General features: G+C 52.2%; 1 protein-coding gene across 3 annotated transcripts in view; it reads right to left on the bottom strand.

The window, feature by feature from the left end:
- LOC110537447 (atrophin-1) overlaps positions 1-10,574 on the bottom strand; it is a 48,382-nt gene continuing 37,808 nt past the window's right edge. For 2 of the 3 annotated variants that reach the window (XM_036969205.1, XM_036969203.1), the window contains exons 9-10: positions 893-1,073; positions 1-748 (exon numbers count right to left, since the gene is read on the bottom strand). In XM_036969205.1, the coding sequence (XP_036825100.1) occupies positions 715-748; positions 893-1,073 (215 nt within the window). In that variant the 3' untranslated portion in view covers positions 1-714. Of the gene's footprint in view, positions 749-892; positions 1,074-10,574 lie in introns of those variants that run through there. The other variant, XM_036969208.1, reaches the window with a different exon arrangement.

The following is a 10,574-nucleotide window of genomic DNA, read 5'->3' as shown; positions in this document are numbered from 1 at the left end:
TTTCCCCCCAAAAGTGATGTAGTTTATCTTCTGTCTTTTTCCTTCATTTGCATCTCGTTTCACAATAAAAAAAACTAAAGAAACCGCCATACCATGAAAATGTAATAAAATAACAATACAAATAATATGTATATAGAATTATACAATTATCAACAAACAGACATGAATAATAATAACAATACAACTAATCGTTAACATAATATGACACTTCTTAATCGCTGGTCTCATGCATACTCATACACCACCCGTTCGTTAGGAAAGAGAGGGCGATCTCTAAAAATACAACCAGGAGTTCAACCAGTTCAGAATAAGCGCCTAGCTACATGCAATGACATAAAAGAGAGCCTCATGTACACATTCTTCCTGGCATAAGGTCATTTACACCAGACTGTACTGCATTATATTGCTGCTCCCACCTAGTATACTGTACAGGGCACAATACAAAAGTGGAGTTGAAACACATACGCTGTGATGCGCCCAGAGTCTGGGGCTATGGTATAGTACAGACAACACAGACTGTGAGCAACGTTTTCACTCCTCTCATCCCTCTCTCCCTTTTGTCATCTGGTTTCCCAATCAGTTCATTTCTCCTCAGGTTCCTATGGTTTGATGCTTCCTTCAATGTTCTTAGTGCTTCTGTTTTGGTGTTTTCTTCTTCCTTTGCAGATATTTCTTTGTCTTCCGTGGGCTTGTTCCCCCTCTCTGTTTCCTCCCTTACAGGGTCTTGTCGCTTTCCTTCTTTAAGTGGCTGAGGAAGAGAGAAGATACTGTATGAGACAGGGTCAGGGATGATACACACACACACTCTCTCTCTCTCGCTCTCTCCCTCACCTCTACCAGACACAGTCTCCCCACACCCCACCCAGCTCCCCTGGTCCCATTAGTAGGCTACCTGTAGTACTCGTCCTGGGTGAGGGAGTGATGGTGGTGGTGGTGGATCCACTGCTGTTCCAGGGCCAGTCTCTGGATCTGCAGCTCTGCGCTCTGGGCCTGCTGCATGGCCTGGAGCTGGTGGGCCGCTGACATGGAACCTGTCAGAGAGGAGGGCTGGGGCAGCTCACGGAACGGAGCTCCTGGAGGGGGAAAGAAAAGGGAAGAGGAAAGGGAGAAGAGCAGAGCCAGGTGAGAAGAGGAGACAGGTAAGAGGAGGTGTGGAGAAGAGGAGACAGGTGAGAGGAGGAGTGGAGAAGAGAGAGACAGGTGAGAGGAGGAGTGGAAAAGGGAGAGAGACAAGTGAGAGGAGTGGAGAAGGGGAGAGACAGGTGAGAGGAGGATTGGAGAAGGAGGTAGACAGGTGAGAGGAGGAGTGGAGAAGGAGATTGACAGGTGAGAAGAGGAGTGGAGAAGACAAGAGACAGGTGAGAGGAGGAGTGGAGAAGGAGGTAGACAGGTGAGAGGAGGAGTGGAGAAGGAGATTGACAAGTGAGAAGAGGAGTGGAGAAGACAAGAGACAGGTGAGAGGAGGAGTGGAGAAGGAGATAGACAAGTGAGAGGAGGAGTGGAGAAGAGAGAGACAGGTGAGAGGAGGAGTGGAGAAGGGAGAGATAGGTGAGGGGAGGAGTGGAGAAGGGAGAGACAGATGAGAGAAGGAGTGGAGAAGAGAGATACAGGTGAGAGGAGGAGTGGAGAAGGAGGTAGACAAGTGAGAGGAGGAGTGGAGAAGAGAGAGACATGTGAGAGGAAGAGTGGAGAAAGGGAGAGACAGGTGAGAGGAGGAGTGTAGTAGAGAAAGACAGGTGAGAGGAGGAGTGGAGGAGAGACAGGTGAGAGGAGGAGTGGAGAAGGGAGAGACAGGTAAGAGGAAGAGTGAAGAAGGGGATAGACAGGTGAGAGGAGGAGTGGAGAAGGAGATAGACAAGTGAGAGGAGAAGGGAGAGACAGGTGAGGGGAGGAGTGGAGAAGGAGATAGACAAGTGAGAAGAGGAGTGGAGAAGGAGATAGACAAGTGAGAAGAGGAGTGGAAAAGAGAAGAGACAGGTGAGAGGAGGAGTGGAGAAGACAAGAGACAGGTGAGAGGAGTGGAGAAGGAGGTAGACAGGTGAGAGGAGGAGTGGAGAAGGAGATTGACAGGTGAGAAGAGGAGTGGAGAAGACAAGAGACAGGTGAGAGGAGTGGAGAAGGAGGTAGACAGGTGAGAGGAGGAGTGGAGAAGGAGATTGACAGGTGAGAAGAGGAGTGGAGAAGACAAGAGACAGGTGAGAGGAGGAGTGGAGAAGACAAGAGACAGGTGAGAGGAGTGGAGAAGGAGGTAGACAGGTGAGAGGAGGAGTGGAGAAGGAGATTGACAGGTGAGAAGAGGAGTGGAGAAGACAAGAGACAGGTGAGAGGAGGAGTGGAGAAGACAAGAGACAGGTGAGAGGAGGAGTGGAGAAGGAGGTAGACAGGTGAGAGGAGGAGTGGAGAAGGAGACTGACAGGTGAGAAGAGGAGTGAAGACAAGAGACAGGTGAGAGGAGGAGTGGAGAAGGAGGTAGACAGGTGAGAGGAGGAGTGGAGAAGGAGATTGACAAGTGAGAAGTGGAGTGGAGAAGACAAGAGACAGGTGAGAGGAGGAGTGGAGAAGGAGATAGACAAGTGAGAGGAGGAGTGGAGAAGAGAGAGACAGGTGAGAGGAGGAGTGGAGAAGGGAGAGATAGGTGAGGGGAGGAGTGGAGAAGGGAGAGACAGATGAGAGGAGGAGTGGAGAAGAGAGAGACAGGTGAGAGGAGGAGTGGTGAAGGAGGTAGACAAGTGAGAGGAGGAGTGGAGAAGAGAGAGACATGTGAGAGGAAGAGTGGAGAAAGGGAGAGACAGGTGAGGGGAGGAGTGTAGTAGAGAAAGACAGGTGAGAGGAGGAGTGGAGGAGAGACAGGTGAGAGGAGGAGTGGAGAAGGGAGAGGCAAGTGAGAGGAGTTGAGAAGGGGAGAGACAGGTGAGAGGAGGAGTGGAGAATAGAGAGACAGGTAAGAGGAAGAGTGGAGAAGGAGATAGAAAAGTGAGAGGAGGAGTGGAGAAGGGAGAGACAGGTGAGTTGAGGAGTGGAGAAGGAGATAGACAAGTGAGAAGAGGAGTGGAGAAGGAGATAGACAAGTGAGAAGAGGAGTGAAAAAGAGAAGAGACAGGTGAGAGGAGGAGTGGAGAAGACAAGAGACAGGTGAGAGGAGTGGAGAAGGAGGTAGACAGGTGAGAGGAGGAGTGGAGAAGGAGATTGACAGGTGAGAAGAGGAGTGGAGAAGACAAGAGACAGGTGAGAGGAGTGGAGAAGGAGGTAGACAGGTGAGAGGAGGAGTGGAGAAGGAGATTGACAGGTGAGAAGAGGAGTGGAGAAGACAAGAGACAGGTGAGAGGAGGAGTGGAGAAGACAAGAGACAGGTGAGAGGAGTGGAGAAGGAGGTAGACGGGTGAGAGGAGGAGTGGAGAAGGAGATTGACAGGTGAGAAGAGGAGTGGAGAAAGGGAGAGACAGGTGAGAGGAGGAGTGTAGTAGAGAAAGACAGGTGAGAGGAGGAGTGGAGGAGAGACAGGTGAGAGGAGGAGTGGAGAAGGGGAGAGACAGGTAAGAGGAAGAGTGAAGAAGGGGATGGACAGGTGAGAGGAGGAGTGGAGAAGGAGATAGACAAGTGAGAGGAGAAGGGAGAGACAGGAGAGGGGAGGAGTGGAGAAGGAGATAGACAAGTGAGAAGAGGAGTGGAAAAGAGAAGAGACAGGTGAGAGGAGGAGTGGAGAAGACAAGAGACAGGTGAGAGGAGTGGAGAAGGAGGTAGACAGGTGAGAGGAGGAGTGGAGCAGGAGATTGACAGGTGAGAAGAGGAGTGGAGAAGACAAGAGACAGGTGAGAGGAGGAGTGGAGAAGACAAGAGACAGGTGAGAGGAGTGGAGAAGGAGGTAGACAGGTGAGAGGAGGAGTGGAGAAGGAGATTGACAGGTGAGAAGAGGAGTGGAGAAGACAAGAGACAGGTGAGAGGAGGAGTGGAGAAGACAAGAGACAGGTGAGAGGAGGAGTGGAGAAGGAGGTAGACAGGTGAGAGGAGGAGTGGAGAAGGAGATTGACAGGTGAGAAGAGGAGTGGAGAAGACAAGAGACAGGTGAGAGGAGGAGTGGAGAAGGAGGTAGACAGGTGAGATGAGGAATGGAGAAGGAGATTGACAAGTGAGAAGTGGAGTGGAGAAGACAAGAGACAGGTGAGAGGAGGAGTGGAGAAGAGAGAGACAGGTGAGAGGAGGAGTGGAGAAGGAGGTAGACAAGTGAGAGGAGGAGTGGAGAAGAGAGAGACATGTGAGAGGAAGAGTGGAGAAAGGGAGAGACAGGTGAGGGGAGGAGTGTAGTAGAGAAAGACAGGTGAGAGGAGGAGTGGAGGAGAGACAGGTGAGAGGAGGAGTGGAGAAGGGAGAGGCAAGTGAGAGGAGTTGAGAAGGGGAGAGACAGGTGAGAGGAGGAGTGGAGAATAGAGAGACAGGTAAGAGGAAGAGTGGAGAAGGAGATAGAAAAGTGAGAGGAGGAGTGGAGAAGGGAGAGACAGGTGAGTTGAGGAGTGGAGAAGGAGATAGACAAGTGAGAGGAGTGGAGAAGGGAGAGACACGAGAGGGGAGGAGTGGAGAAGGGAGAGGCAGGTGAGAGGAGGAGTGGAGAAGAGAGAGACAGGTGAGGGGAGGAGTGTAGTAGAGAAAGACAGGTGAGAGGAGGAGTGGAGGAGAGACAGGTGAGAGGAGGAGTGGAGAAGGGAGAGGCAAGTGAGAGGAGTTGAGAAGGGGAGAGACAGGTGAGAGGAGGAGTGGAGAATAGAGAGACAGGTAAGAGGAAGAGTGGAGAAGGAGATAGAAAAGTGAGAGGAGGAGTGGAGAAGGGAGAGACAGGTGAGTTGAGGAGTGGAGAAGGAGATAGACAAGTGAGAAGAGGAGTGGAAAAGAGAAGAGACAGGTGAGAGGAGGAGTGGAGAAGACAAGAGACAGGTGAGAGGAGTGGAGAAGGAGGTAGACAGGTGAGAGGAGGAGTGGAGAAGGAGATTGACAGGTGAGAAGAGGAGTGGAGAAGACAAGAGACAGGTGAGAGGAGTGGAGAAGGAGGTAGACAGGTGAGAGGAGGAGTGGAGAAGGAGATAGACAAGTGAGAAGAGGAGTGGAAAAGAGAAGAGACAGGTGAGAGGAGGAGTGGAGAAGACAAGAGACAGGTGAGAGGAGTGGAGAAGGAGGTAGACAGGTGAGAGGAGGAGTGGAGAAGGAGATTGACAGGTGAGAAGAGGAGTGGAGAAGACAAGAGACAGGTGAGAGGAGTGGAGAAGGAGGTAGACAGGTGAGAGGAGGAGTGGAGAAGGAGATTGACAGGTGAGAAGAGGAGTGGAGAAGACAAGAGACAGGTGAGAGGAGGAGTGGAGAAGACAAGAGACAGGTGAGAGGAGTGGAGAAGGAGGTAGACGGGTGAGAGGAGGAGTGGAGAAGGAGATTGACAGGTGAGAAGAGGAGTGGAGAAAGGGAGAGACAGGTGAGAGGAGGAGTGTAGTAGAGAAAGACAGGTGAGAGGAGGAGTGGAGGAGAGACAGGTGAGAGGAGGAGTGGAGAAGGGGAGAGACAGGTAAGAGGAAGAGTGAAGAAGGGGATGGACAGGTGAGAGGAGGAGTGGAGAAGGAGATAGACAAGTGAGAGGAGAAGGGAGAGACAGGAGAGGGGAGGAGTGGAGAAGGAGATAGACAAGTGAGAAGAGGAGTGGAGAAGGAGATAGACAAGTGAGAGGAGGAGTGGAGCAGGAGATTGACAGGTGAGAAGAGGAGTGGAGAAGACAAGAGACAGGTGAGAGGAGGAGTGGAGAAGGAGGTAGACAGGTGAGAGGAGGAGTGGAGAAGGAGATTGACAGGTGAGAAGAGGAGTGGAGAAGACAAGAGACAGGTGAGAGGAGGAGTGGAGAAGACAAGAGACAGGTGAGAGGAGGAGTGGAGAAGGAGGTAGACAGGTGAGAGGAGGAGTGGAGAAGGAGATTGACAGGTGAGAAGAGGAGTGGAGAAGACAAGAGACAGGTGAGAGGAGGAGTGGAGAAGGAGGTAGACAGGTGAGAGGAGGAGTGGAGAAGGAGATTGACAAGTGAGAAGTGGAGTGGAGAAGACAAGAGACAGGTGAGAGGAGGAGTGGAGAAGGAGATAGACAAGTGAGAGGAGGAGTGGAGAAGAGAGAGACAGGTGAGAGGAGGAGTGGAGAAGGAGGTAGACAAGTGAGAGGAGGAGTGGAGAAGAGAGAGACATGTGAGAGGAAGAGTGGAGAAAGGGAGAGACAGGTGAGGGGAGGAGTGTAGTAGAGAAAGACAGGTGAGAGGAGGAGTGGAGGAGAGACAGGTGAGAGGAGGAGTGGAGAAGGGAGAGGCAAGTGAGAGGAGTTGAGAAGGGGAGAGACAGGTGAGAGGAGGAGTGGAGAATAGAGAGACAGGTAAGAGGAAGAGTGGAGAAGGAGATAGAAAAGTGAGAGGAGGAGTGGAGAAGGGAGAGACAGGTGAGTTGAGGAGTGGAGAAGGAGATAGACAAGTGAGAGGAGGAGTGGAGAAGGGAGAGACACGTGAGGGGAGGAGTGGAGAAGGGAGAGGCAGGTGAGAGGAGGAGTGGAGAAGAGAGAGACAGGTGAGAGGAGGAGTGGAGAAGAGAGAGACAGGTGAGAGGAGTGGAGAACGGAAGAGACAGGTGAGAGAAGGAGTGGAGAAAAGGAGACAGGTGAGAGAAGGAGTGGAGGAGAGACAGGTGAGAGGAGGAGTGGAGAAGGGGAGAGAGGTGAGAGGAGGAGTGGAGAATAGAGAGACAGGTAAGAGGAAGAGTGGAGAAGGAGAGACAAGTGAGAGGAGGAGTGGAGAAGGGAGAGACAGGTGAGAGGAGGAGTGGAGAAGGAGATAGACAAGTGAGAGGAGGTGGAGAAGGGAGAGACAGGTGATGGGAGGAGTGGAGAAGGAGATAGACAGGTGAGAGGAGGAGTGGAGAAGGAGATAGACAAGTGAGAGGAGGAGTGGAGAAGGGAGAGAGGTGAGGGGAGGAGTGGAGAAGGGAGAGACAGGTGAGAGGAGAAGTGGAGAAGAGAGAGACAGGTGAGAGGAGGAGTGGAGAAGAGAGAGACAGGTGAGAGGAGGAGTGGAGAACAGAGAGACAGGTAAGAGGAAGAGTGGAGAAGGAGATAGACAAGTGAGAGGAGGAGTGGAGAAGGGAGAGACAGGTGATGGGAGGAGTGGAGAAGGAGATAGACAGGTGAGAGGAGGAGTGGAGAAGGAGATAGACAAGTGAGAGGAGGAGTGGAGAAGGGAGAGAGGTGAGGGGAGGAGTGGAGAAGGGAGAGACAGGTGAGAGGAGAAGTGGAGAAAAGAGAGACAGGTGAGAGGAGGAGTGGAGAAGGAGGTAGACAGGTGAGAGGAGGAGTGGAGAAGGACATTGACAGGTGAGAAGAGGAGTGGAGAAGGGAGAGACAGGTGAGGGGAGGAGTGGAGAAGGGAGAGATAGGTGAGGGGATGAGTGGAGAAGAGAGAGACATGTGAGAGGAAGAGTGGAGAAAGGGAGAGACAGGTGAGAGGAGGAGTGTAGTAGAGAGAGACAGGTAAGAGGAAGAGTGGAGGAGATAGACAAGTGAGAGGAGTAGAGAACGGAAGAGACAGGTGAGAGAAGGAGTGGAGAAGAGGAGACAGGTGAGAGGAGGAGTGGAGGAGAGACAGGTGAGAGGAGGAGTGGAGAAGGGAGAAGCAAGTGAGAGGAGTTGAGAAGGGAGAGACAGGTGAGAGGAGGAGTGGAGAAGGAGATAGACAAGTGAGAGGAGGAGTGGAGAAGGGAGAGACGTGAGGGGAGGAGTGGAGAAGGAGATAGACAAGTGAGAGGAGGAGTGGAGAAGGAGATAGACAGGTGAGAAGAGGAGTGTAGAAGAGAGACACAGGTAAGAGGAAGAGTGGAGAAGAGCGAGACAGGTGAGAGGAGGAGTGGGGAAGAGGAGAGAGGTGAGAGGAGTGAAGAAGAGAGAGACAGTTAAGAGGAAGAGTGGAGAAAGGAGAGACAGGTGAGGGGAGGAGTGGAGCAGGAGAGAGACAGGTAAGAGGAGGAGTGGAGAAGGGAGAGACAGGTGAGAGGAGGAGTGGAGAAGGAGGTAACCAAGTGAGAGGAGGAGTGGAGAAGAGAGAGACAGGTAAGAGGAAGAGTGGAGGAGATAGACAAGTGAGAGGAGTGTAGAATGGAAGAGACAGGTGAGAGAAGGAGTGGAGAAGAGGAGACATGTAAGAGGAGGAGTGGAGGAGAGACAGGTGAGAGGAGGAGTGGAGAAGGGAGAGGAAAGTGAGAGGAGTTGAGAAGAGGAGAGACAGGTGAGAGGAGGAGTGGAGAATAGAGAGACAGGTAAGAGGAAGAGTGGAGAAGGAGATAGACAAGTGAGAGGAGGAGTGGAGAAGGAGATAGACAAGTGAGAGGAGGAGTGGAGAAGGAGATAGACAAGTGAGAGGAGGAGTGGAGAAGGGAGAGACAGGTGAGGGGAGGAGTGGAGAAGGAGATAGATAAGTGAGAGGAGGAGTGGAGAAGGAGATAGACAAGTGAGAGGAGGAGTGGAGAAGGAGATAGACAAGTGAGAGGAGGAGTGGAGAAGGAGATAGACAAGTGAGAGGAGGAGTGGAGAAGGGAGAGACGTGAGGGGAGGAGTGGAGAAGGAGATAGACAAGTGAGAGGAGGAGTGGAGAAGGAGATAGACAGGTGAGAAGAGGAGTGTAGAAGAGAGACACAGGTAAGAGGAAGAGTGGAGAAGAGCGAGACAGGTGAGAGGAGGAGTGGGGAAGAGGAGAGAGGTGAGAGGAGTGAAGAAGAGAGAGACAGTTAAGAGGAAGAGTGGAGAAAGGAGAGACAGGTGAGGGGAGGAGTGGAGCAGGAGAGAGACAGGTAAGAGGAGGAGTGGAGAAGGGAGAGACAGGTGAGAGGAGGAGTGGAGAAGGAGGTAACCAAGTGAGAGGAGGAGTGGAGAAGAGAGAGACAGGTAAGAGGAAGAGTGGAGGAGATAGACAAGTGAGAGGAGTGTAGAATGGAAGAGACAGGTGAGAGAAGGAGTGGAGAAGAGGAGACATGTAAGAGGAGGAGTGGAGGAGAGACAGGTGAGAGGAGGAGTGGAGAAGGGAGAGGAAAGTGAGAGGAGTTGAGAAGAGGAGAGACAGGTGAGAGGAGGAGTGGAGAATAGAGAGACAGGTAAGAGGAAGAGTGGAGAAGGAGATAGACAAGTGAGAGGAGGAGTGGAGAAGGAGATAGACAAGTGAGAGGAGGAGTGGAGAAGGAGATAGACAAGTGAGAGGAGGAGTGGAGAAGGGAGAGACAGGTGAGGGGAGGAGTGGAGAAGGAGATAGATAAGTGAGAGGAGGAGTGGAGAAGGAGATAGACAAGTGAGAGGAGGAGTGGAGAAGGAGATAGACAAGTGAGAGGAGGAGTGGAGAAGGAGATAGACAAGTGAGAGGAGGAGTGGACAAGGGAGAGACAGGTGAGGGGAGGAGTGGAGAAGGAGATAGACAGGTGAGAAGAGGAGTGGAGAAGGAGATAGACAAGTGAGAGGAGAAGTGGAGAAGGGAGAGACAGGTGAGGGGAGGAGTGGAGAAGGAGATAGACAGGTGAGAAGAGGAGTGTAGAAGAGAGACAGGTGAGAGGAGGAGTGGAGAAGGAGATAGACGGGTGAGAGGAGGAGTGGAGAAGGGAGAGACAGGTGAGAGGAGGAGTGGAGAAGGAGATAGACAGGTGAGAAGAGGAGTGGAGAAGGAGATAGACAGGTGAGAGGAGGAGTGGAGAAGACAAGAGACAGGTGAGAGGAGGAGTGGAGAAGGAGGTAGACAGGTGAGAGGAGGAGTGGAGAAGGAGATTGACAGGTGAGAGGAGGAGTGGAGAAGACAAGAGACAGGTGAGAGGAGGAGTGGAGAAGGAGGTAGACAGGTGAGAGGAGGAGTGGAGAAGGGAGAAATCGGTAAGAGGAGGAGTGGAGAAGGAGATTGACCGGTAGAGGAGGAGTGGAGAAGGAGATAGACAGGTGAGAGGAGGAGTGGAGAAGACAAGAGACAGGTGAGAGGAGGAGTGGAGAAGGAGGTAGACAGGTGAGAGGAGGAGTGGAGAAGGAGATTGACAGGTGAGAGGAGGAGTGGAGAAGACAAGAGACAGGTGAGAGGAGGAGTGGAGAAGGAGGTAGACAGGTGAGAGGAGGAGTGGAGAAGGAGATTGACAGGTGAGAGGAGGAGTGGAGAAGGAGATAGACAAGTGAGAAGAGGAGTGGAGAAGACAAGAGACAGGTGAGAGGAGGAGTGGAGAAGGAGATAGACAGGTGAGAGGAGGAGTGGAGAAGAGAGAGACAGGTGAGAGGAGGAGTGGAGAAGGAGATAGACAGGTGAGAGGAGGAGTGGAGAAGGAGGAAGACAGGTGAGAGGAGGAGTGGAGAAGGAGGTAGACAGGTGAGAGGAGGAGTGGAGAAGACAAGAGACAGGTGAGAGGAGGAGTAGAGAAGACAAGAGACAGGTGAGAGGAGGAGTGGAGAAGGAGGTAGACAGGTGAGAGGAGGAGTGGAGAAGTTGATTGACAGGTGAGAAGAGGAGTGGAGAAGACAAGAGACAGGTGAGAGGAGGAGTGGAGAAGGAGGTAGACAGG

Source organism: Oncorhynchus mykiss, chromosome 3 (assembly GCF_013265735.2).
Source record: "Oncorhynchus mykiss isolate Arlee chromosome 3, USDA_OmykA_1.1, whole genome shotgun sequence".
Taxonomy (NCBI): Eukaryota; Metazoa; Chordata; class Actinopteri; order Salmoniformes; family Salmonidae; genus Oncorhynchus; species Oncorhynchus mykiss.
Note: the sequence above shows the minus strand (reverse complement) of the source record. Positions and strands in the feature narration are given on the sequence as shown.